General features: G+C 40.8%; 1 protein-coding gene across 4 annotated transcripts in view; it reads right to left on the bottom strand.

Moving 5' to 3' along the window:
• Positions 1–25,740, bottom strand: part of LOC140725692 (plastin-1-like) — a 140,182-nt gene that overhangs the window by 23,943 nt on the left and 90,499 nt on the right. For all 4 annotated transcript variants that reach the window (XM_073041522.1, XM_073041523.1, XM_073041521.1 and 1 more), the window contains 6 exons: positions 24,786–24,918; positions 22,780–22,861; positions 21,758–21,923; positions 18,124–18,266; positions 11,242–11,334; positions 10,961–11,153 (listed from right to left, as the gene is read on the bottom strand). In XM_073041522.1, the coding sequence (XP_072897623.1) occupies positions 10,961–11,153; positions 11,242–11,334; positions 18,124–18,266; positions 21,758–21,923; positions 22,780–22,861; positions 24,786–24,918 (810 nt within the window). The remainder of the gene's footprint in view (positions 1–10,960; positions 11,154–11,241; positions 11,335–18,123; positions 18,267–21,757; positions 21,924–22,779; positions 22,862–24,785; positions 24,919–25,740) is intronic.

Here is a 25,740-nt window from a genome sequence, read left to right as displayed (position 1 = left end):
TTCAGGTCTAGTTCATAAATGTGGGGGTTTACCTCCACCATCTTTCCGGTGAGTGAGTTTCAGATCCCTACCCCCCCCCCTTAAGTGAGGAAAAGATCCTCCCCCCCCCCCAAACCTTCTGATTACTTTAAATGTATGCCCCTGCTTTAACGGTAAATTTATGGCTTTTGATTATTTTAACAAAGAAACAGGAAAGAAACTCGGATGGTAGTTTGCCTCCCAGGTGCCAGGGTCCGGGATATTTCTGATTGCGTCCAAGATATCCTGCGGAGGGAGGATCCGCAGGGAGGGAGGGAGAACAGCCAGAGGTTGTGGTACATATTGGTACCAATGACATAGGTAAGAAAAGGGAAGAGGTCCTGAAAGAAGACTACAGGGAGTTAGGAAGGAAGTTGAAAAGCAGGACCTCAAAAGGTAGTCATCTCGGGATTACTGCCTGTGCCACGCGACAGTGAGAATAGGAATAGAATGAGGTGGAGGATAAATGCGTGGCTGAGGGATTGGAGCAGGGGGCAGGGATTCAGATTTCTGGATCATTGGGACCTCTTTTGGGGTGGGTGTGACCTGTACAAAAAGGATGGGTTGCACTTGAATCCCAGGGGGACCAATATCCTGGCGGGCAGGTTTGATAGAGCTGTTGGGGAGGGTTTAAACTAGTTTGGCAGGGGCGTGGGAATCAGAATGTGAGTGCAGGGATTAAGGTAGAAGGACAAGGGCATGATGCTAAGAGTTCTGAGTTGATGAGGAAGGACAGGCAGGGGACAAAACATAATTGTTGCCAGTTAAAAGGGTTGAAATGTGTCTATTTCAATGCTGGGAGAATTAGGAACAAGGAGGATGAACTTAGAGCATGGATTAGTACGTGGAACTACGATGTTGTGGCTGTTACTGAAACCTGGTTAGAGGAAGGGCAGGATTGGATGATGCAGGTCCCGGGGTTCAGGTGTTTTAAAAGGAATAGGATGGGAGGTAGAAAAGGTGGGGGGGGAGTGGCATTGCTAGTCAGGGATAGTATCACGGCTATAGAAAGGGAGGACGCTGCAGAGGGAATGTCCACTGAGTCGGCTGGGGTGGAAGTCAGAAATAGGAAGGGATCAATCACTGTGCTGGGAGTAGTCTATAGGTCCCCAAATAGCCCTCGGGACACCGAGGAGCAGATAAGTAGGCAGATTTTAGAATGGTGCACAAAATACAGGGTAGTAGTTATGGGTGATTTCAACTTCCGTCATATTGACTGGCACCTCCTGAGTGCAAGGGGGATAGATGGGGCTGAATTTGTCAGGTGTGTTCAAGAAGGATTCCTGACACAGTATGTGGACCGACCAACGAGAGGAGAGGCTATACGGATCCAGTTCTGGGTAATGCACCTGGTCAGGTGACAGATCTCTTGGTGGGGGAGCATTTTGATCAGAGTGACCACAACTACCTTAGCTTCAGCATAGCTATGGAAAGGGATAAAATCAGATGAAATGGTAAAGTGCTTAACTGGGGAAGGGCTAACTTTGAAGGGATGAGGCAGGAACTAGTGTGAGTAAATTGGAAACCGATGTTCGGAGGGAAAAGCACAGAAGTAAAGTGGGAGAAGTTTAGGGACAACTTGAGCTGGGGTCAGGATAGGTTTGTCCCACTGAGGCAAGGAAAAAATGGTAGGAAAAGGGAACCGTGGCTGACGAAACAGGAGGCAACTCGTCAAGAGGAAAAAGGAAGCATATGTTTGATACAAGAAGCAGGAAGAAGGAGGGGCTCATGAGAAATATAGGGTAGCCAGGAAGGAGCTAAAGAAAGGACTTAGGAGAGCTCGAAGGGGGCATGAGAAGGCTTGGCATGTAGGATTAAGGAGAACCCCAAGGCGTTCTATGCATACGTGAAGAACAGGAGGATGATGAGAACGAAGGTGGGACCACTAAAGGATAAAGGGGGCAACGTGCTTGGAGGCGGAGGACATTGGGGAGGTCCTAAATGCATACTTCGCTTCAGTATTCACAAGTGAAAAGGATCTTGATCAGGGTGAGGTCGAAATAGAGCAGGCCTATGTGCTGGACAATGTGGAGATTACGGAAGAAGTGCTGGATATTCTTAAAAACATCAAGATTGATAAATCCCCAGGGCCGGATATGATACACCCCAGGTTGTGGGAATTGAGGGAAGAGATCGTTGGAGCATTAGCTATAATCTTTGAATCCTCTTTGGCTACAGGGAAGTGCCAGAGGATTGGAGGTTGGCAAATGTAGTTCCCTTGTTTAAAAAAAGTAATAGGGAGAAACCTGGGAACTATAGACCGGCGAGCCTTATGTCAGTGGTCTGCAAACTACTGGAAAGGATTCTTAAGGATAGGATCTACGAGCATTTGGAGAAGTACAGTCTACTCATGGATAGTCAACATGGCTTTGTGAAGGGAAGATCGTGCCTCACGAGCCCCATCGAGTTTTTTGAAGAGGTAGCAAAGGAAATTGATGAGGGTAGGGCAGTGGATGTGGTCTACGTGGACTTTAGCAAGGCATTTGACAAGGTCCCTCACGAGAGACTCATCCAGAAAGTCATGAGGCATGGGTTAAATGGAACCTTGGCTGTTTGGATAAAAAATTGGCTTGAAGGAAGAAAACAGAGGGTAGTTGTGGAAGGAAAGTATTCTGCCTAGAGGTGGGTGACTAGTGGAGTGCCGCAGGGATCTGTCTTGGGACCCCTGCTATTTGTGATCTTTATAAATGACCCGGATGTAGAGGCAGAAGGATGGGTGAGTAAGTTTGCGGATGACATGAAGATTGGAGGAGTTGTGGACGGAGCTGCAGGTTGTCGAAGGTTACAAGAGGATATTGACAGGCTGCAGAGTTGGGCAGAAAAATGGCAGACGGAGTTCAAACTGGATAAGTGTGAGGTGATGCATTTTGGAAGGATAAACCAGAAGACTGAGTACAGGATTAATGGTCAGTTACTTAAGAGTTTGGATGAAGAAAGGGACCTTGGGGTTCAAATCCATACATCCCTCAAGGTCGCTGCGCAGGTTGATAGGGTGGTTAGGAAGGCCTATGGGATGCTAGGCTTCATTAACAGGGGGATTGAGTTCAAGAGTAGAGAGGTCATGTTGCAACTCTATAAATCTCTGGTGAGACCGCACTTAGAGTATTGTGTTCAATTCTGGTCACCTCATTATAGGAAGGATGTGGAAGCTATGGAGAGGGTGCAGAGGAGATTTACCAGGATGTTGCCTGGTTTGGAGAACAAATCATATGAAGCAAGGTTAGCAGAGCTTGGACTTTTCTCTTTGGAGCGTAAAAGAATGAGAAGGGACCTGATAGAGGTCTACAAGCTTATTAGAGGCATATATAGGGTGGATAGTCAGTACCTGTTTCCCAGAGCACCAATAGCAAACACCAGAGGGCATATTGTACAAAATTAAGGGAGGGAAGTTTAGGGGAGACATCAGGGGTAAGTTTTTTTTTTTTGTTTTTTTTTATATAAACACAGAGGGTTGTGAGTGCCTGGAATGACTTGCCAGGGATGGTGGTGGAGGCTAAAACATTAGGGTATTTAAGAGCCTCTTGGACAAGCACATGGATGAAAGAAAAAGAGGGTTATGGGGTAGCGTGGGTTTAGTACTTTTTTTTTTAAGGATTATATGGGTTGGCACAACATGGAGAGCTGAAGGGCCTGTACTGTGCTGTAATGTTCTATGGTTCTAAACCCCTCTGCTAGTGGAAATAGACCCCTCAATTCACTCTTCTTTCAGCCTTCTGTTACAAAGAAAGTATTTACTGGACCAATCTTTCTTCATTAGATACAAAATTTCCAGTCTTGGTAATATCTGTGCAAGTTTTCTCTGTACCCTCTCTAGAGCGATCTCATCTTCCTCAAAGCAGAATGACTAGAATCATTTTGAATGTCACAGAATAATTTTATATTTAGCAAACCAGGCAGTCAGGGTCTCCTTTCACTTCAGTTGACAGGCAGCATCTCAGTGCTACACAAAAGCATCGCCTAAACACTTTCGATCTAACTTCTCTGAAATTGGGCAAAAGTTCCATAATCTTTGAATTCAGAGAGAAGAGTCTTATCAACCAAGGTATAGCTACCTATTGCATTCTGTGGAGCTGAATTTTAAAATCAAGGCAGAATGAGCAGTGAGAAGAAAATAATTGTGCACTAACTCATTTACAGTTAAGTATCAATGACAACTGGTATTGTATTCAGTTTTATAGTTTTAAGGTGAGGAGTAAGTGGCTAGAGGGGATCTGAGGAAGATTTTCTCCCCCAATTCATTGTGGTTGAAATGTGGAACACATCACCTGTGGTGATGAAATCAGAAACTTCTGAATCACCAAGGCATAGCAGGTTATGGCCCAAGTGCTGGTAAATAGGATTTGTATAGATAAGCACAATGAGGAGCATAGACAAGGTGTGCTGAAAGGCCTGTGCTTTTTGACTCAATAAGCATAATAAACACACTATTTCCACATTTATTTTAAATAATGCATCCTTAATTTTAGTTACATAAATAATTTGCTCATTAGCAGCACACTACTGTACAACAGCGGCTTCATACCGTGTTGTATGTTTCCATGTCAGAATGGCAATGCCACCATGAACGCTTTCAATCTTTCTTAAGCTGTCACTACCAACAAACAGGTGGGCTGCCACAATGAGGAGAAACATTGACAACTTGGTTAAAAATACTAAACACGTCATTCAGTCTTTAGTTTCTGCTAATTTCAAAAGGGCTACAAAGAGCCCAAAACCATCAAATCAAATGTTTGCTTTGTAACTTGTTTCTATTTTTATATGTAAACAAGAGAGAGCACAGATTTCAGAAGAGAAACCTCCATGGCCAAAGTCACTCAACCAAACAACCAAGACAGTTTCCAATAAAGGCAAGTGTATCACCATGATGGAGCTTTAAAAAGGAACAAGGCTGGCGGTGGGGGTGGGGGTGGAAGAGAGAAGAAAGAGAACCGAAGGACTTGGAACAATTCTTAAGACAATACCTACAATGGGAGGGGTCAGTTCTGTAGTCTCCGGGCAGAATCAGAACAAAAAAGGAAAAAGGAAAACAATGCAAGCTATTAAAATTATATACAAAAGGGTTCAAACATTCAAATAATCTCTCTATCATGCCACTATTATTTGACTGGTTTTGTGCTCTGGAGAAAATATTTGCTTCTGATAACATTAAAATACTTCAAAGCACTTCACAAAAGGGAATTAAGGTGCAATAACTGTGTGCCAAACATGGTAACAGAGCAGCTTCTGGCACCATGAATGCTTCACCAACATAAATGAAATGAATGCTGTCATTGGCTAAAGTGAAGGGCGTTAGCTGGGATGTCTGAAGAAATTCCCACCTCCAAACTGAATGGCACCAGGTTTTGGGCTATCATATAAGATTGCAGAGGGTTGTAAACACCATCACGAGTGCTAGCCTCTCCACAATTGAGGACATCTTCAATACATGATGCCTCACAAAGGCGGTGTCCATCATTAAGAATCCCCACCACCCTGTACATGAGCGAAGGGACAAGAGCCTGAATACACACACTCAACATTTTAGGAACAGCTTCTTCCCGTCAGTGGATTTCTGAATGGACAATGAACCACCCCATGAACACGACTTCACAATTTTTTTTCTCCCTTGTTGCACTACTTATAAATTTAATTTTTAAAAAACATTTCTTACTTACTGTACTGCAAACAAATTTCACAATGTCAGTGATAATAAACCTGATTCTGAGAATATCCCTCTTTATGTTAAGACTAAATCAAAGAGCACTGCCTCAAATAATGCAGCACAGGAAAGTGAAAATACAATGACTTAAAGTTTCTGTAAGCAGAAACATTTAACTCCTAACTTTTTGAGAATGACAGTGTTTCTTCAATGGAGGTAATAGGATCAGAAACCAGTTTTGACAGCCGAGGTCTCTCCAGTAGCCAATTCACCCACAACACTAGAGGGAGTTTTAACACCAACGTGCATGTTGTGAAAGCAGGAATAACCTTTCTTTTAATTAGGCATTTAATGTTTGATTTCAATTGAAAAATTTACTTAGAGAATGGATTTTCTCAAGCTTCTTTTTCCCCACCGAAACACTGATGTCAACTTTGAAGAATTTATCATTAAGAACATTGCACATGCCAGTCCTGATGAAGGTTCTCGGGCCAAAACATTGGGTGTTCACTTCCCTCCAAAGTTGTTGTTTGACTTCCTGAGTTTCACCAGTACTTTTCAAGCTGTTTACAAACTACTAATTCCTATTATTTGGTGGGATATACTGATCAGTGACATGATGGTGGTGACTTAGTTGATGTTAATTTTAATTCCGATATAACCATATGCATTTGTATTGTTACTGTTTAGATTTCAATTTTGTTGTGTTTTATAAAGCCTGGAAGTTGATTTGCACTTGATTTCATAACAAAAAGTAACCAATTCTACAAACAAATAGACCTGTCCAGGACCTGAGCTGCCTGTGATATCTACTTGAACATCTGCATTTACTCCTTGAAATGCAAAGGGCCAGGAAAGACGACCCCTGCACCAGGGCTTCTCAATGATTTTTATGCCAAAGACCCCCAGGAGGTCCGTAGACCACAGGTTATGAACCTCTGCTCTGCACCTAGTCAGTGGTGCAGGCTCCAGACAATGAAGAACATGCCCACCCCACCCCAGTGGTGACTCTGGCAACCAAGCAAACCAACTTTCAGCACGTCTTGGTCTGAGGATTTTTGACCACATACCAACACCCTGAAGAACAAATGTAGAATGCAAAAATAGTACAACTTTCATCTCTGAACAGGACAACCCATTTGAGAAACTTGAACACATAAGCTTGAATCCCAATGCAGTGCTGAAGAAATTTTCCATAAGTCATAGGTGTCATCTCTTTAATGATAAATCAAATAGAGGACAACATGAACAGCCTCTTGAAACTATGAAAATGAACAACAGATTACAATATAGAAGTGCAGTTAGTAGAGCTGTTGTCTCTCAGCTCCAGTGATCTCACGTGGAATTTGTATGTCCTCCCTGTGAATGCATGGAGTTTCCCTTAATGTTAGTTGGTTAAATGGCCACTGTGAATAGCCTTAGAGCATTTGCGGGTGGTAAAATAGGTTACAAAGAAGGTGACTGATGCTTACGAGATTCCTGCGCACCAATAGAGACCTGAAGGCCAAAATGGCTTCCTTTTATAGTGGAATATAGATCAATTGCAAATATGGGGGAAGTATATCTGTTCAAATGTGAAGTGTTGTACTTTGGGGAATCAAATGCAAAGGGACAGTACATTGTTAAAGGCAGGATCCTTAAGAGTATTGATGTATTCTTGTGATCAGAGTCCATTGCTCTCTTAAAATGGCTGCACTTTGAAAGGGTGTATGGTATGCTTGCTTTATCGGTCAAGAGTTGGGAGGTTATGAAAACTGCATCAAAACTTCATGACTCTTGGCTAGGCCACATCTTGAGTACTGAATTCAGTTGTGGTCACCCCGTTATAGGATGAAGGTGGATGTTTTGGAGAGGCTGCAGAAGAAGTTTATCAAGATGCTGTCTGGTAGAGATAGAGTAAACAGCTGGTATCTTTTTCCCAGCAAAAAAAAATGTTTAATACCAGAGCTCATGCATTTAAGGTGAAAGGGCAAGATCAAGGCATTTTTTTTGTAAACAGAGAATGGTGAGTGCTTGAATTGCATTGCCTGTTTGATGGTGGTGGTGAAGGCAAATATGATAGAGACCATCAAAAGGATCAGATAGGCACATAGATATGCAGAGAATCGAGGTATATGGACATTGTGTAGGCAGAAGGAATTTGGTTAGTTACTTATTTGATTACTAATTTAATTAATTCAGTACCACATTGTGAGCTGAAGGGCCTGTTTTGTGCAGTAGTCTTCTATATTATAAAGAAATCCAATTGGAACATTCACTAATGAAATATCAGCGGCCTCCACTTTACTCAGACAACTACTGAGCCACGATCAAGTAAACAAGTGTAGCACCATATTCAGGAGATTTTCTTTCTACAATTTCCTGACACTTTTGAAAAAAAATGTACAAATGGATGATAATCTTTTACACTCTCCTCTGGGACGGCCAGCATGGAATTATGGATGGCTGACTTCAATACTGGAGTACAGCCACTGAGTAGCTTCCAGCAGTGATGGAGCAAAGATGAACTGTTTTGAACAACTATGTTATTCCCCCCTGCCCCACTCCCCACCAAAACAAAATGAATGTTCACCAGATCCAATCCAATGACTGTAGTATGAGATAGACCATGTAAAACCTTCTGGCCTACACAGAGTGGTTGCTATGTTGCCCAAATTATAGCCGTGTTCTTTTACCTCATTAGTTTTCAATTGCTTATCAGTATCAAATTTATGATAAACCACTGTCACAAAGTTCTGAATTTCCTATATCCTTTGTTGTTTTCAAAAGGACCAGCTCTAACACCAACTTTGCTGAAGCCCTAGATGCTTGCTATGTATCCCATTGGTTCTCTTTAGTATCTTGGAAACTCTATTCAGGTCATCTCTTAGCAATATACACAAAATGCTGGAGGGACTCAGCAGGCCAGGCAATATCTATAGAAAACAGTAAAGAGTTGATGTTTCAGGCCCTGAGACTTCATGACGAATGGAGAAAAAGATGAGAAATCAGAACAAGAAGGTGGGGGACGGGAGGAAAGAGTACAAGATGATAGGTGAAACGGGGAGAGGGAAAGGAATGAAGTAAAGGGCTGGGAAGTTGATTGGTGAAAGAGATAAAGGGCTGGAGAAGGGGGAATCTGATCAGAGAGGGTAGAAGACCATGGAAGAAAGGGAAAGGGGAGGAGCACCAGAGGGGAGTGGTGGGCAGGTAAGGAGATAAGGTGAGAAGGGGAAATAGGAATGGTGAAGCCGGAGCAATTACCTGAAGTTTAAGAAATCAATGTTCATGCTATCAGGTAGGCGGCTACCCAGATGGAATACAAGGTGTTGTTCCATCAACCAGAGTGTGGATCATCACGGCAGTAGAGAAGCCATGGACCAACATGTTGGAATGGGAATGGGAAGTAGAACTGAAATGTGTGGCCACTGGGAGATTTCATTTTTTCTGGTGGATGAAGTGTGGGTGCTCAGCAAAACAGTCACCTAATCTATGTTAGGTCTCACAAGGCCACACCGAGAGCACCAGAAACAGTAGATGACCCCAACAGACTCACAGGTGTACTGGTACCTCACCTGGAAGGACCATTTGGGGCACTGTATGGTAGTAAGGGAGTAGGTGCAGGGACAGGTGTAGCACGTGTTCTGTTTGCAAGGATAAGTACTAGGAGGGAAAAATGAATAGACAAGGGTGTTACATAGGGAGTGATCCCTGCGGAAAGTTGGGGGGAGGGGGACAACGGATGACGGAGCATAGATGCACAGTGAAGCAGTTTCCCAATCTTTGTCGGGTCTCACCAACATACAGGAGGCCACAATGGGAGCATCCCTTAGCCTGATTTCTGGGGAATACCATTCTGGCTTGTGTAACATTTCACTATAGAGTTTTACCCTCGAGTCCAGGGGTCATTCAAGTAAATCTATATGGTACTGCCTTGAGGGCTAATATATCCTTCATGAAGTGTAGGGCCCAAAACTGCCTTCAGGATTCCATGTGTGAATTGTAAGGAAGTAGCATAAACGTCACCACATTTTTCTCTAAAACTAGCAAGTACAAATATCTGCTTTATTCACAAGTCACTGACATGGAACCCCACAATTCCCCTCAAGCATTCACTTGTTCTTCCTTCACACCAAAATCCACAAGACAATTCTGTCCATTAACTTAACCTAGTAATTTATCTTAATGGCACAGTGCTTCCGTTTACATTTCATACAATGCTAGTTATATTCCCTTTACTGGAAAACTTAGATGCATGTTTTTTAAATCTATAAATCCAGTGAATTGTTAGCATCCCAAGACAAATACTTGGGCACCACTTGTTACACCTTGTTGATTTATCTGTCTGCCTATCATTCCCACTCTATCTCCTGCTGTTTGGAATCAGATCAAAAGTTTATCCTCAACTGCAAGAATAGCAACTTAAGAGGAATACAGAAATCTTGAAGGTTGCGTTCACAGATCCCTCAAAGTTTCTGCACAAATTGATAGGGTGGTTAAGGTGGCCATGGTGTGTTGGTCTTCATAAATCAGGGGATTAAGTTGAAGGGCCATGTGATAATGTTGCAGCTCTATAAAACACTTCTTAGACTTCACTTTGAAGGATTGTGTTTGGTTCAAGTCACCTCTTTATAAGAAGGATGTGGAAGTTTCAGAGACGGTGCAGAGGAGATTTACCAGGATATTGCCTGGATTAGAGCATGTCTTATGAGAAAAGACTGAGCGAGCTGGGGCTCTTCTCTTGGCAGCAAAGGGGGCCAAGAGGTGACTTGCTAGAAGGGTACAAGATAAGATACAAAGATAGAGTGGACAGTCAGTGCCTTTCTCCCCCACCCCCAAGATAGCAAAATGCTAATGTGAGAGGGCACAACTTTAATGGGAAGTATTACTAGGAGTGGTGGTAGAGGCAGACAAACTAGGAACATTTAAAAGACTTAGATAGACACACGATTGAAAAAAGGAGGGCTATGTATGAGGGAGGGGTTAGATTGATCTTAAAGTAGGTCAACATTGACACTTAGAGCTGAAGGGTTTGTACTGTGCTGTGTCCTGTTCAATGTTTTATGCTCTTAAGCTAAGAATCCCTTGAGAATTGTGGTCTGCAAGTCAACACGAATGACATGCTAAGACACTGCCCTAGCCACCATCTTACTTTGAAAAGGTAACTAAAGAAACATGGCAAGATCACTGATGAAAGGAAAAAGCACTAAAGGCATCAGATTAGTAATGAGGCTAGACAAAAACAACAATGGCTGCCAGTTCCTTACCAATACAAAGTTCTATTCCAGATTCTGCTACATAATTTCCAATGTTCAGCATTCATACCTTCCAACAAAGTGAGGTCGTATTCATTATTTGACTTATGCAGTGCAGGATACTTATTGAACAGGTTGGCTACAAAGGCAAGGTTGAGGTTGGGATTGCCACTGACGACATCAGCTGGTGTGACAAACTGTCTGCAGCCCAACTTATCAGCTTGTTGCAGCATGTATTCTGCTCTCTTCAGGTCATCGTTTTCCTTCAAAATCATGAGAAGTACAATTAGATCCCAAAGCCATTGCCATACAGTGAGAAAAGTCTAATTAAAACAATCAGAATGGACTTACATTATAACCGGCCATATCAATTTCAATCGACATTTTATCATCTTCTCCAGTGAGTGCAATCTGATGAAGTAGATGGAAATAAGCCCTGGAATCCTAAAAGTGGGATATCAAACCAAAGTCGGATTTCAAGATTAAATCAGTTTTTTTTTTAGGAAGGAACAGAGAATTATTCGAGAAGAAATTCTCGTCACACCAATCCAAACAAATACACTTCACCCATCTATTGTTTTTAAATTTTAAAAGTTTGTTTCTCAATAAGTAAAAAGGTGTACTTGGCATGTTAAGTGTCAAAAGTTTCCAGTGCACAGCATCTCACAACCACTTATGCATTTTTGCAAAGTTTGTTTTCATATCCACAGTGAACATTCTGAATTTTGTCATTGTATAAAATAGGTGATAATGAATAAAGACTATGTTACCATAACAACTCTTTCTCACTTCTATGTAATTTACATTGCCTTTAGATTTAATAATAATATGGCTTCATATATTTTATCAGAGAACTTAAGATAATGGAACCCTTAGGAGGCAGCAATCACAATATGATAGAACTCACCCTGCAGACTGAGAGGGAAGAGCTAAAAATCAGATGCATCAGTATTTCAGTGGAGTAAAAGAGAACTACAGAATCGTGAGAGAGGAACTGGCCAAAGTCATTGGGAACACTGGCAGGGATAATGACAGAGTAGCAATGGCTGAAGTTTCTGGGAGCAATTCAGAAGGTGCTGGTTAGATACATCCCAAAAATGAAGATGTATTGTAAAGTGGGGGTGGGGGGAATGAGGCAACCTTGGGTGACAAGGGAAGTAAAAGATCACAAAATCAAGAGAGAAGGCAGATAACATAGGAAAAATTAGTGCAAAGTTAAAGGATTGGGAAACTTTTAAAAAAACTGCAGAAGGCAACTGAGAAAAACCGTAAGGAGAGTAAAGATGAAGTATGAAGGTAATCTAGCCAATAATATCAAAGAGGATATTAAAAGAGAGGTGAGAGAAGATGTCAGACTACTGGTAAATGATGCTGCAGAGGTAGCAATTGAGGACAAAAAGTGGCAGATAAATTCAATAAATATTTTGCGTCAGTCTTCACTATGGAAGACACCAGCACTCTGACAGATATTTGAAAATGTCAGGGGGCAGAAGTGAGTGTAGTCACTATTACTACGGAGAAGGTGCTTGGGAAGCTGAAAAGTCTGAAGATAGATAAAGTCGCCTGGACCAGATGAACTACACCTTGCACCCCCGGGTTCTGAAAGAGGTAGCTGAATAGGTTGTGGAGAGTGGTGCGGACAGCCCAGCAAATCTGCAGATGTGAACTTCAGGACATTTACAAAGATAGGTGTGTAAAAAGGGCCTGAAGGATCATTGGAGACCTGAGTCACCCCAACCATAAATTGTTCCAGCTGCTACCATCTGGGAAACCGCAAATACCAAAACCAACAGGCTCTGGGACAGCATCTTCCACCAGACCATTAGACTGCTTAATTCATGCTGATGCAACTGTATTCCTATGTCATACTGACTATCCTGTTGTACATAATATTTATTATAAATTACTATAATTGCACTGTACATTTAGATGGGGACAAAGATTTTCACTCCTCATGTATATGAAGGATGCCAGCAATAAAGTCAATTCAGTTCAATTAATGGTAATCTTTCAAGGATCACCAGATTCTGGAATGGTTCCAGAGGACTGGAAATTTGCAAATGTCACTCCACTCTTAAGAAGGGAGTGAGGCAGCAGAAAGGAAACTCAATGATTTGATGGTGTTTCTGTATCTACTGTGAATGCCAATAAGAAAATGAATATCAGGGTTACATATGGTGACATATGTGTATGTGGAGGTATGTCTCTGCCAAAGGAAGTGCCAGGAACTCTTTCCCTCTGTTAGCATCCAGGTCATCCTTGGGCAAGGTGTAGTACTTGCTTAACACCCCAATCAGGGTCACATGAAGCCATGGGAGCATATGCTGGTGCATATCACAAGTCCTGGTTACGCGTCCACTAACACCATGCAGACAATCTCTGAAGAGTATTGATAATGGCTGGGGTCAAACATTTTGTAAAGATGGTGCACAGAAGGCAAATGCAAACCATTTGTGAAGAAAAATTTTCCAAGAACAATCAAGGTTCAAGAGAGATGATGATGATGACGACGATGACAATAACATTAAAAATAAATTTAATTTGAACCTTGGATATTAAAGATGAGGGTTTGGGGTACTTGGAGGCTCATGATAAAATAGGCCAAAGTCAGAATGTTTTTTTGTGGGGAAATCTTTCCTGACAAATCTGTTGGAATTCTTTGAGGAAATGACAGGCAGGATAGACAAAGGAGAGTCAGTAGATGTTGCATACTTGGATTTTCAGAAGGCATTTGACAAGGTGCCGCACATGAGGCTGCTAAACAAGATAAGAGCCTATGGTATTACAGGAAAAGTCCCAGCATGTATAGAAAATTGGAAGGAAGCAAAGATTGGGAATAAAGAGGGCCTGTTCTGATTGGCTTCTAGCAATAATAGTGGTGTTCTGCAGGGGTCGCTGCTGAGACTACTTTTCACGTTACATGTCAAAGATTTGGATGATGGAATTGATGGCTTTGTGTCCAGGTTTATGGATGATACAAAGATAGACGGAGCAGCAGGTAGTATTGAGGAAGCAGGGAGTCTGCAGAAGAGGTGGATCAGATTAGGAGAATGGGCAAAGAAGTGTCAGTTGGAATATAGTTTGGGTAAGTGTATTGTCAAGCACTTTGTTAAAAGGAATAAAGGTATAGACTATTTTCTAAAAGAGGTAAAAATTGAGAGATCAGAGGTGCAAAGGGACTTGGGAGTACTCATGTAGATTTCCCTAAAGGTTAATTGCAGGTTGACCTGGTGGTAAAGAAGGCAAATGCAATATTAGCATTTCACTGTAAGGGGACTAGAATATAAAAGCAAGGATATGATGCTGAGGCTTTAAAAGGCATTGGTCAGAGTACTGTGAGCAATTTTGGGCCCTTTATTGAAGAAAGGATCAAGTCAAGTCAAGTCACTTTTTGTTGTCACTTCGACCATAACTGCTGGTACAGTACACAGTAAAAACGAGACAATTTTTTTCAGGACCATGGTACTACATGAAACAGTACAAAAACTCCACTGAACTACGTAAAAACAACATAGAAAAAAAACTACACTAGACTACAGAACTACCCAGGACTGCATAAAGTGCACAAAACGGTGCAGGCATTACAATAAATAATAAACAAGACAATAGGGCAGTAAGGAGTCAGTCCAGGCTCTGGGTATTGAGGAGTCTGATAGCTTGGGGGAAGAAACTGTTACACAGTGTGGTTGTGAGAGCCTGAATGCTTCAGAGCCTTTTCCCAAATGGCAGGAGGGAGAAGAGATTGTATGAGGGGTGCGTGGGGTCCATAATGCTGTTTGCTTTGCGGATGCACCGTGTAGCATAAATGCCTGTAAGGGCGGGAAGAGAGACCCCAATGATCTTCTCAGCTGACCTCACAATGCACTGCAGGGTCTTGCAATCTGAGATGGTGCAATTTCTGAACCAGGCAATGATGCAGCTGCTCAGGATGCTCTCAATACAACCCCTGCAGAATGTGATGAGGATGGGGGGAGTGGGAGATGGACTTTCCTCAGCCTTCACAGAAAGTAGAGATGCTGCTGGGCTTTCTTTGCTATGGAGCTGGTGTTGAGGGACCAGGTGAGATTCTCCGTTAGGTGAACACCAAGGAATTTGGTGCTCTTAACGATCTCTACCAAGGAGCCGTCGATGTTCAGTGGGGAGAGGTCGCTCCGTGCCCTCCTGAAGTCAACACCATCTCTTTTGTTTTGTTCACATTCAGAGACAGGTTGTTGGCTCTGCACCAGTCCATTAGCCGCTGCCCCTCCTCTCTGTATGCTGACTCATCGTTCTTGCTGATGAGACCCACCATGGTTGTGTCATCGGCAAACTTGACGATGTGGTTCGAGCTGTGTGTGCTGGTATTGGAGAGGGTCTACAGGAGGCTCACAAGCATGATCCCAAGAATGAAATGATTAATGTATGAGGAGCATTTGATGCCTCTGGGCCTGTACTTGCTGGAGTTTAGTAGAATGAGGGGGCATCTCATTGAAACCTATCAAATATTGAAAGAGTAGTTTATTGAATGGATGTGGAGAGGATGTTTCCAAATAGTATGAGTCTAGGACCAGAGGCCACACACTCAGAATAGAAGACTGTCCCTTTACAATAGAGATGAGGAGGAACTTCTTTAGCCAGAATGTGGCGAATCTGTGGAATTCATTGCCAGTCAGCTGAGGAGGCCAAATAACTGGGTATATTTAAAGAGGTTGATAAGTTCTCGATTACTAAGGACATCAAAGGTTATGGGGAGAAAACAGAAGAATAGGGTTAAGAGAGATAATAAATCTGCCACGATTGAATGGTGGAGCTGACTTGAATGACCTAATTCTGTTCTTATACCTTACGGTCTTATATTTATTATACTTAACTGCCTGAAAGTAGAATCAGGATTCAGTAAGCACTGTGCCAGCACTTCATTTTCAAATAGGTAGAGCACAAACTCACCAAACTACTTTCCCCAGTTTCTGGGAAATAGAATCCAACTTTAAATTCCTCCATCAATCCGGTAAGTAAATAATTTTACAGGTAATTAATAATACATGACATGTATATACACAGGTTGAGAACTGTTAATTTAAAACTATAGTAAATAAGCATCTGATTTCCAGAAATACCGGAGGCAGTTTTGGAAATCAAATTTCTTTCCCCACATTAAAACTGCTGAAAGAAAACAGAAGCAGCTGTAAGTGCCAAAAACAAACAACCAAAGCTAAAAACAAACTGCTGGAAGAACTTAGCAAGTTGGGTTGCAGCCTGGGGTGGGGGTGACTTTTAAAGAGGTGGGAGCAATTGTTGTTATTTCAGGAGGAGCTCCTACTGCAGGACTGAGAGTGAAAAGAGAAGATAGCGGGAATAAAGAAGAAATGGGGAGGGGCAGGACTAAGGCTGATAGGTTATAAAAGTTACATAACTTAAAAAAAAACAAATCCCGAGCCAGACCCAGCTTCCATCCTCTTTCTTTCTTAATATTGCTGAAAGGTTTATACACTGATGATGGGGGAAGGCAAACTCAGGATTACATCATTCTCAAAGGCCTGGGAAAATTTAATTTTCCTGCTCAATACTGCAGGAAAAACAAAGGGCGGAATGCTGAGCCTTCCATATGGGGAAGCTTAAAAGTAAGACAGACTCATTGAGGAAAAATAGGAAGAACTGAATTTGTAATGCATTTTATTATTGTCACATGCATGGAGATAAGTGAAAAATTTTGTTTGCATGCCATCAATGCAGATAATTTCAAAACACAAGTTTATTTACATAGGGCAAAGGAAAAAGCAATAATGAGAGGTTGTTCAATCCATGAAGCTTGTTCAAGCAAACAGATGAGAGTTAATTATTTTGTGTACTGGTACAAAACCCAGTCCTCTTCTCTCAAATAATTTATTTTAGAATTGCTTTAAGCAAGTTGGAATTTACTGTGCTAAGCTGTCAGCGTGAGGCATGTTTATTGGCTCAGATTTGACTTTTAAGTAATTAGCTCTGTCCCTATAGCACACAGGTAACATTTCTGCCAAACTCATCTGGAAGAACAAAGATGAGTCAGAAAATAAAATCAAAGAAACATTACAGCACAGTACAGTCCACAATTTAAGCCGACCTCCATGCAGGTCCATAACTTGTTGAAAGTGGTGTCATAGATAGATAGGGTCATCAAGAAAGCTTTTGGCACATTGGCCTTCATAAGTCAAAGTATTGAGTAAGGGAGATGGGATGTTATGCTGAAGTTGTATAAGACGTTGGTGAGCCTAATTTGAAATATTGTGTGCAGTTTTGGTTGCCTACCTACAGGAAAGACATAAACAAGGTTAAAAGAGTACAGAGAAAATTTACAAAGATGTTGCCGAATCTGGAGGACCCTAGTTAGAAGAAAATATTGAAAGGTTAAGACTGTATTCTTTAGAACGTAAAAGGTTGAGAGGAGATTTGATAGAGGTATACAAAGTAATGAGAGGTATAGATAGGGTAAATACAAGCAGGCATATTCCATGGTGGGACTACAGAAGTCATAGGATAAGGCTGAAAGGCGAAATGTTTAAGGGGAACACAAGGGAGAACTTCTTCACTCAGCGGATCATGAGAGTGTGGAATGAGCTGCCAACACAAGTTTGGACAGGTACATGGATAGTAGGAATACAGAGGGCTCTGGTCCCTGTGCAGGTCAATGGGAGTAGGCAGTTTAAATGGCTTTGATACAGACTAGATGAGCTGAAGGGCCTGTGTCTGTGCTGTACTTCTCTATGACCTTTTAACCTTCCCTCTACATAGCTCTCCATTTTTCTATCTTCTATGTGCTATCTATGAGATTCTTAAATAACCCTAACGTATCTGTCTCTAGCACCACCCTTGGCAGGGCATTCCAGACACCCATCACTCTCTGTGTAAAGAACCTACCTCTGACATCCCCTTTATGCTTTCCTCCAATTACCTTAAAATTGTGCCCTCTTGCATACCTCTTATCGTCTTGTACACCTCTACAAAGTCAGCTCTCATCCAGTAGGAATCCATTCAGTCATAATTTATGCCAAACCTCAGTTAAGCAATCCCATTCCTTAAGAACCCTGCAAATTATTTACCTTCAGGATTGTTCCAGTTACCTTGTGAAACCTCTGATTTCCACCATCCCTCAAGGGGGCAGCTCTAATCAGAAAAGTTGATCTTTACCACCCAAAAATATTAACCTCTGTTCTGAAACTAAAAAGAGGACTTAAAATAAGATTTAAATTCAAAATAGTTTGATGAAAATATCAGTACCTTAATATCTTCACTGAAGTTGGTGATTTTTCCGTAACCAGCATGTTCCAGGTGGTAGTTGACCCAACGCAGAAGAAGATCTTCAGGTGAGAGTTTTAACAGCTCCTCTAGATCTTCACCTTCCTTTAACAGAGCAACAAGTGCTGGAATCAAAGAGATAACAACATCAATACCAAAAATTCAAAGAAGGTTGTCACACACCACAACATTATATACATCAGAGCAAAGAGGATGCCCAAAGAGACCAATACAACTTTGACCCTAAGACCATAATATACAAGAGCAGAATTAGACCATACTGTCCATCAAGTCAACTCTGCCATTCCATCATGGCCAATTTATTATCCCTCTCAACCCCATTATCCTGCCTTCTCCCTGTAACCTTTGATGTCCTTAATAGTCAAGAACCTAATGACTTCTGCTTTAAATATACCCATGATTTGGCCTCCACAGCTGTCTCTGGCAGAGAATTCCACATTCACCACCCTCTGGTTAAAGAAAACCCTAATCTCTCTTGTAAGTAGATATCCCTATATTCTGAGGTCTTAGACTGCAGGAAACATCTTCTCCACATCCACTTTATCAAGGACTTTCAATATTCAATAGGTTGTATTGAGATTCTCCATCATTCTCCTAATCACCAGTGAGTATAAGACCAAAGCAATCAAACACTCCTCATACGGTCAGCCTTTCAATCCTCGTGAGCCTCCTGTGGACACTTTCCAATGGCAGCACTTCTTTTCTTTGATAAGGGACGCAAAACTGCTTACAATACTCCAACTGCAGTCTGATCAAAGCCTCAAATCTCCAGCATTACATCCTTGTGTTTACATTCTAGTCCTCTCAAAATGAATGCTAATATTGCATTTGTCTTCCTTACCACTGACTCAACCTACAAATTAACATACTGTCAGGATGCTGGAGCAGGGATCCAATCGCAGACCCAGTACTGTGCACACAGTGAAATAAATTGAGTAACAAATCCCAAGGTGCAAACAAAGTCGGTGTCAAAGTTCAGGCAGAAATCAAAACATCCAGAGAAATCCAAAGACCAGAATTGGGAAACAGGCAGAATCGATATTCAGACGGATAGAGTACAGATACGAATGCTGGAAAGGCTCAGGAAAATTCACTGGTACAATCTAGCAACAGAAAAGGTGAAAACATAGGATTGAAATATACTGAGCAATAAACAGAGAGGCAGATGATAGGTAGAACACAATGAGACAGAAGTGGCAGCAAAACAGGTAATAATGAGAAACAGGTGAGAGGCGGAGTACTCAGCATTACAGGGGACAGAGTAGAGCAGGAGCAGAGACAGGAGCACATGGGGCATGAAAACAAACAAGAGCACATGGCAATACAAAATCATGGACTGGCAGCTAGGGGGAAAACACACAAAAAGACAAAGTTCAACTGGAGGTACTGACACATACAGAGAATCCTGCACAAGGACTCTCAAGTTGCTTTACACCTTTGATTTTTTTTTATTAAACTTTTTTTATTGTGTTTTCAAGTAGTTACAGAATAAAAGTATATGAAAAAAAATGTATATTACCCATCCCCCCTCCCCTTAACCCCTCCCCCCTAACATCCCTATAGAAAAAAAAGAAAGAAAGAAAGTAAAAAAAAGTGCCTGGATATTGGAAGATCCCCACATGCTCTATGGAGTTCGTAATAACTTTAGTATATATATTTATTTCTTTCCCCAAATAACCAATTATTTCATCTTCAGAGCAACTATATATTTAATCCTGTCTTTTGTAAATAAGGGTGCCAAATTTTCAAAAATGGTTCTTATTTATCTCTTAAATTATAAGTAATTTTTTCAAGTGGAATACAGCCATGAATTTCTTTCTTCCAACGATCTATACTTAAATATGTATCCGATTTCCAAGTAACTGCAATAGCCTTTTTGGCTACTGCCAATGCAATTTTTATAAATTCTTACTACAATACATTTCAATCACTACCAATACAACTACCCCAGAAGATTTTTCAAGAGCTAAATAAATATGTGAGGAAGTTTCTTTGGAAAGGTAAGATGTCAAGAATATCGTTGGAAAAATTGACATGGAAATTTGATCTAGGAGGGTTACAACTTCCAAATTTTAAGAATTATTATAAAGCAAATCAACAGATTTATTGCATCTTTTTTTGAGAAAGATAAACCGGCATGGATTAGAATAGAACTAGATAAAATAGGAGAAAATACACCAGAAGATTTTATATATAAATGGGAATCTAAATGGATACGGGAAAAGAAAGAATCTCCTATATTAAAACATTTGATTGACTTATGGAATAAGATAAATGTTGATGATGTGACAAAGAAATCCTTATTAGCAAAGAGATCTTTAATTCAAAATAGACTTATTCCTTTTACAATGGATAATCAACTTTTATATAATTGGTTTCAAAAAGGGGTTAGATATATAGGAGATTGTTTTGAAGGAGGTATATTAATGTCATTTGATCAATTAAAGAATAAATATAAAGTATCAAACAACACTCTTTTTTGTTACTTTCAACTAAGGGCTTATTTAAGAGAAAAATTAGGTCACACCTTTGATTTTTGAATTTTCTTCCCATTTAGAAAATAGTCTATGTCCTTATTTCTTCCAACAAAGTGGACGACTATACACTTTCCTAAAACTATATTCCATCTGCCACTTTGCCCATTCTCCTAGTCTGTCCAAGTCCTTCTGCAGACTCCCTGCCTCCTCAACTCTCCCTGCTCCTAAACTAGTCTTTGCATCATCTGCAAACATGGCTACAAAACCATCAATTCAGCCATCCAAATCTTTGATATATAACGTGAAAAGCAGTCCTAGTACCAACCCCTGTGGAACACCATTAGTCACCAGCAGCCAACCAGAAAAGGCCCCCTGTATTCCCACTCTTTGCTACCTGCCAGTTAGCCGATTTTCTATCCATGCTGGTACTTTCCCTGTAATACCATGGGTTCTTATCTATCTTAGCAGCCTCACGTGTAGCACCTTGACAAAGGTCTTCTGAAAATCCAAATTAACAACATCCACTGTTTTCCTTTGTCTATCCAGACTGTTTTTACTTGAAGAATTCTAATAGTTTTGTCAGGCAAGATTTTCCCTTAAAAAATCCATTCTGACTTCACCCTTTTTTAATCATGTGCCTCCAAGTTATGGACTCCAACACCTTACACTGAAGTCAGGCAAATGGGCTGACAATTTCCTCTGTTTTGCCTCCTCCCTTCTTAAACAGCAGAGTGACTTTTGCAATTTTCCAATTTAAAAAAAGCTAGATGCCAAACAGACTCTAATGTTGCAAATGACACATTCAGCGTAAAATGTACTTCATCGCTGTACTCTCCTTCAATTGCTAAACACAGTAAAGTAAATGAAAGATCTTCATGAAGATAGAGTCTTGCTATTGTGACTTAGTATTTGCAATTATATTAAACCCATACGAAATCTTCCTGTATCTGGATTACAGCACCTGGTCATCTGCATGCATGATTAAGGGATGAAATTAGTATAGTCCCACTAGTTCTTTGCCTGCACAAAACAAAGATTACCACTTCACACTTCTTTTTTAAAAAGTGCATCATTATTTTGCCAGATAGGTTTGTATATGCATCTGCACTGCCACTTACCTTCATTCCTGGTAATCTCAATATCAGCAAACAAGCCAATCTTTATGATCTGCCACAGGAGTCCCAGTACCAGGTGGTGTCTGCCTTCCCTTAGATCTTCTGCACCAATGTTCACCACCGTACAGCCAATGGCAGAGGCAGAGTTCAGAGCAAGGTTCAGATTTTCCTGTGGGAGAATTAATTAGAGTGCAAATAACTACACTGTTTTCAAAACATCATTTCTGTAGACACAATACATTTAAAAGCAGCCATGTCAGAATATGGAGAAAAAGGCCCTTATTTTCTGGGAATTGTCTGTGAAGAGGTGCTCTGGTGCATCTCTCATGGAGCAAAATCAACAGAGAACACAGTCAAGTCCTTCACCTTGTCCATTTTAAAAGGCAAAATATCCCAGCGGCTACCCATTTCAATTTGGCTTTTCATTCCCATTCTGGAATATCTGTCCATGTCCCCTCTTTGACCATGATGAGGTCAAACTCAGGTTGGAGGAGAAACACTCCACATTTCATCTAGGTAGCCTCCAACCTGATAGCATGTACATCGATTACTCTAACTTCTGGTAATTTCTCTCCCCCATCCTGCCCCACTTTTACTCCTTCCCCTTGCTTTCCCCACCTCCTTAATCTGGCTTCTGCCCACTTCCTTTCCAGTCCTGATGAAGGGTCTCTGCCCGAAATGTCGACCATTTACTCTCTTCCACAGATGCCACCTGACTTGCTGAGTTCCTGCAGCAATTTGTGAGCACACAAGAACTAAAATGTTGACTTTTTCCTCTCCCTCCACAGATGTTGCCTGATCTTTTGAGTATTTACAGCATGTTTAGTTTTCGATTTCCAACTTGTAATTTTCTTTCAGCTGATTATGTAGGCTGCTCTCTGCATTTATAATCTAAATATCTGCTCTAAGAAATAATTTGATACTACTTTTGAGAGGAGGCAACTGAGTTATGTAGGTATAACATCAAAAGATAAATATGAACCTTCTATGCACATAACTACCATTGACGAAAAGATAGTACTTACAGAAATTGTGAATGGAGTCAGCTTCTTCTTGTTAATTACTCGCTCATCAATTGTATCTGGCTGGGATAAGTTAATCATTTTGCTGAACAGAGGGAAAGAGACTTTTATCAGAACATTACATTATAACTCAAAATTGAAAATTACATCAAATATTTAAGTACCATGGATGAAGAGTTGAGGATTTATTTTCCATTACAAAGATTGTTGGATGAATGTCATAATTATTTGGTTCCTACCAAACGTTGGACAGCAAGAGTCTGCCCTGTTTACTACCTGCCAGCTCAGAGGCTGAATTTCCATATCCACGTCTCTCTTTAATATACAGTGGACTCCAGTTAATCAGACCATTGGTTAATTGGGGCAGCCGCCTATTTGGGGCATCTCTTAAAGAACAAAAACTAAATGGAGAAAATAGTTAGGATTTCCTTTGTTTATTCAGGATAATATGCCATTTAATCAGGACAGAAGACCGTTGCTGAACAGATTCTAACTAGCATCAGTCACGTGCGCTTATAAGTTGTCAGTTGCAGGAGTTTGTGTACAAAAAGCAGTGATTTTTGTCATGAATAGTTGGTAAGAAGTAAGCAGAGTAAGACAACACTGAACTGTCTTGCTCATTGAAGTTTCAAGCATCCAGGCTTGGAGATGCCTGAAATGGTCATGAGTGAAAATGAAACAATTTCACATCTTCAACAAGTTAGGAACTACAAGGAACTTAAAGTGACATCTTGAACGTTACAATGAAAATTAAGACTTGGAGGATACAATTGTCGACAGGATTGTATGAAGCCAGTCCATTCTCTGCATTAGGGGTCTGCACTGATTTTGTTCATTTCATACACTAAATAAACTCCTCTGTCAATAACTATTAGGAACTAATACAGTTTTATAGTACTGTAGTACTATTGGTAGTGTTCCAATTTGTTCTGAGTTTCATTTAATGCACAATTTATTACTCAGTTTGCATTTTTAACCATTTCCATGGAACTTTGGTTAATTGGGTCAGCCACTTAATTGGGACAAACTCTACTGGCCCTGATTTGTCCCAATTAACCAGAATCCACTGCATTTCAAAAATAAGCTTTATTCATAAAAATAGACAAGGAATACTATACATTTTCGGGCTTTCTTTACACTGTCAAGTGCTGGCAAAACATCTGTGGTGTCATCAACTCAAAAGCACCAATGCCAATCAGGTGGTCTTTTTGAACAGTACACCATTCAAGTGTTTGCACGGTTGTTACACAAAATCTAATTTCTCTATGTCCATGTGACATCATTCACTTATGGACATCTCATTGTACCAGAAGTTTTACCCTGCTACATTGACTGAACTCTGAGTCTTCCAAGATCATCCAGAGACAAAGAGTGTAGCTTGCCACATTTTCACTTCTGAGTTCCACCCTCACGCCTAACTGAACACCTTAGAGAATGAAGAACCAGCGAAACCCTCTCTCAATGCTCCCCTCTGATCTCTACTGCCCCCCTACTCTTCCACTATGTGCTCACAAAACCTGCTACTACAGTCACACATCCTTCCTGGGAGCTTGTCCAGCTAACCTTTCTCCCCTCCTGAAGAAGGGTTTCAGCCCAAAACATTGATTGTTTGCTTTTACCCATAGATCCGGCTGACCTGCTGAGTTCCACCAGCATTTTGTGTGTGTTGCTGAAGAATCTCTCGATGTTCTCTTTGGGTGCTTCTCACCAATGCATACAAGAGTCAAAGAGGAGCTTTATATATTGCTCCCTGTGCCACCCCTCCTTAATTTCTTTGGAGTCAGCAGATTAGGAGCAAAGACTGTATTCCTGCATTTACCCCCACCTCCACCCTTTCTGGACAGCTATCCCAAGGCTGGCTGACCAAAACCTGTGTCAAGTAAGTGTGGATTTGAGCAACAAATAATGCCAAAAATGGAACAGATGTAAATCAGTAACATCCCGAGCTTCAATATTTTACAATTTTAATAACAATTTAAAAAAAAAATGTTGAATAAACAAAAGGTTACCATAGGAGAATGCCATCGCCAACTGCACTAAACAGACGGTTACTGTTGGGATTCATGGGAATCAAATGTTTACAGTCAGGATCGCCTTCCAATGCTTTGTTAATCCAATTAACAAATGCAACCTTTTCTTCCTCTGTAATTTAAGAGAATATCTTTCAGGCACTTCTGGTCATAGTCAATAAAAGACATTAATTTGGGAATAATCATTAAATAAACATATGAACCAAAAACATTAAGGTATATGGGCAAATCATACTTTGCAATGACTATGGGATTTTACATTTGCAAGGTGACCACATATACACAGGTGGGGGCTGAGAGCACAGCTTCAGACCTCAAGGCCAAAACAACTGCCAACAAGTCAAAGCAGCTCATAATAGTTATCCAACATACCCCTCAATACATTGTTACTTTGATCTCATCTAACTAAATACCATCACATCTTATATTGGTCTCTCCTTAATCACTTCTGTGAACTAGAGGAAACAGAATCCATCTATTCTTGTAAAAAGATCCAAAAAATTTTGAAGATGTTCCCATTATTGTTTACATTAAATTTGTTTTACACCAAATTCTTCATCTCCTTTTTAGTGGAGGTACAACCAAAAAATGCTTCAGTCACAGGATGCTGCAAACTACTTTCCATCTCAATAATGTATTTGGACAGATTAAGATGCAAGAAAGCCCATTTTCTACAAGTTCTGAAAAACTGTCAAATGCAAGATAAACATACTCAACATCTGCCTCGCGGCACTTGTCCCATTTGTGAGGAGAGAAATTCTGGTTTATAAAACCACAACCTCCGATAAGTTGTGTTATATTATAATGTACTAAATACTCAATCCTAACCTGAAGAGGGAGCTGGAGTATTTTAGTGTATTGAAGGGTTGCCTTGGAAAAAGAGAAGTTCCCCCAGCTCAATATACATAGAGACATGCCAGAATACAGTATTTCC

The sequence above is a fragment of the Hemitrygon akajei genome, chromosome 3, assembly GCF_048418815.1.
Source record: "Hemitrygon akajei chromosome 3, sHemAka1.3, whole genome shotgun sequence".
Lineage (NCBI taxonomy): Eukaryota > Metazoa > Chordata > Chondrichthyes > Myliobatiformes > Dasyatidae > Hemitrygon > Hemitrygon akajei.
Note: the sequence above shows the minus strand (reverse complement) of the source record. Positions and strands in the feature narration are given on the sequence as shown.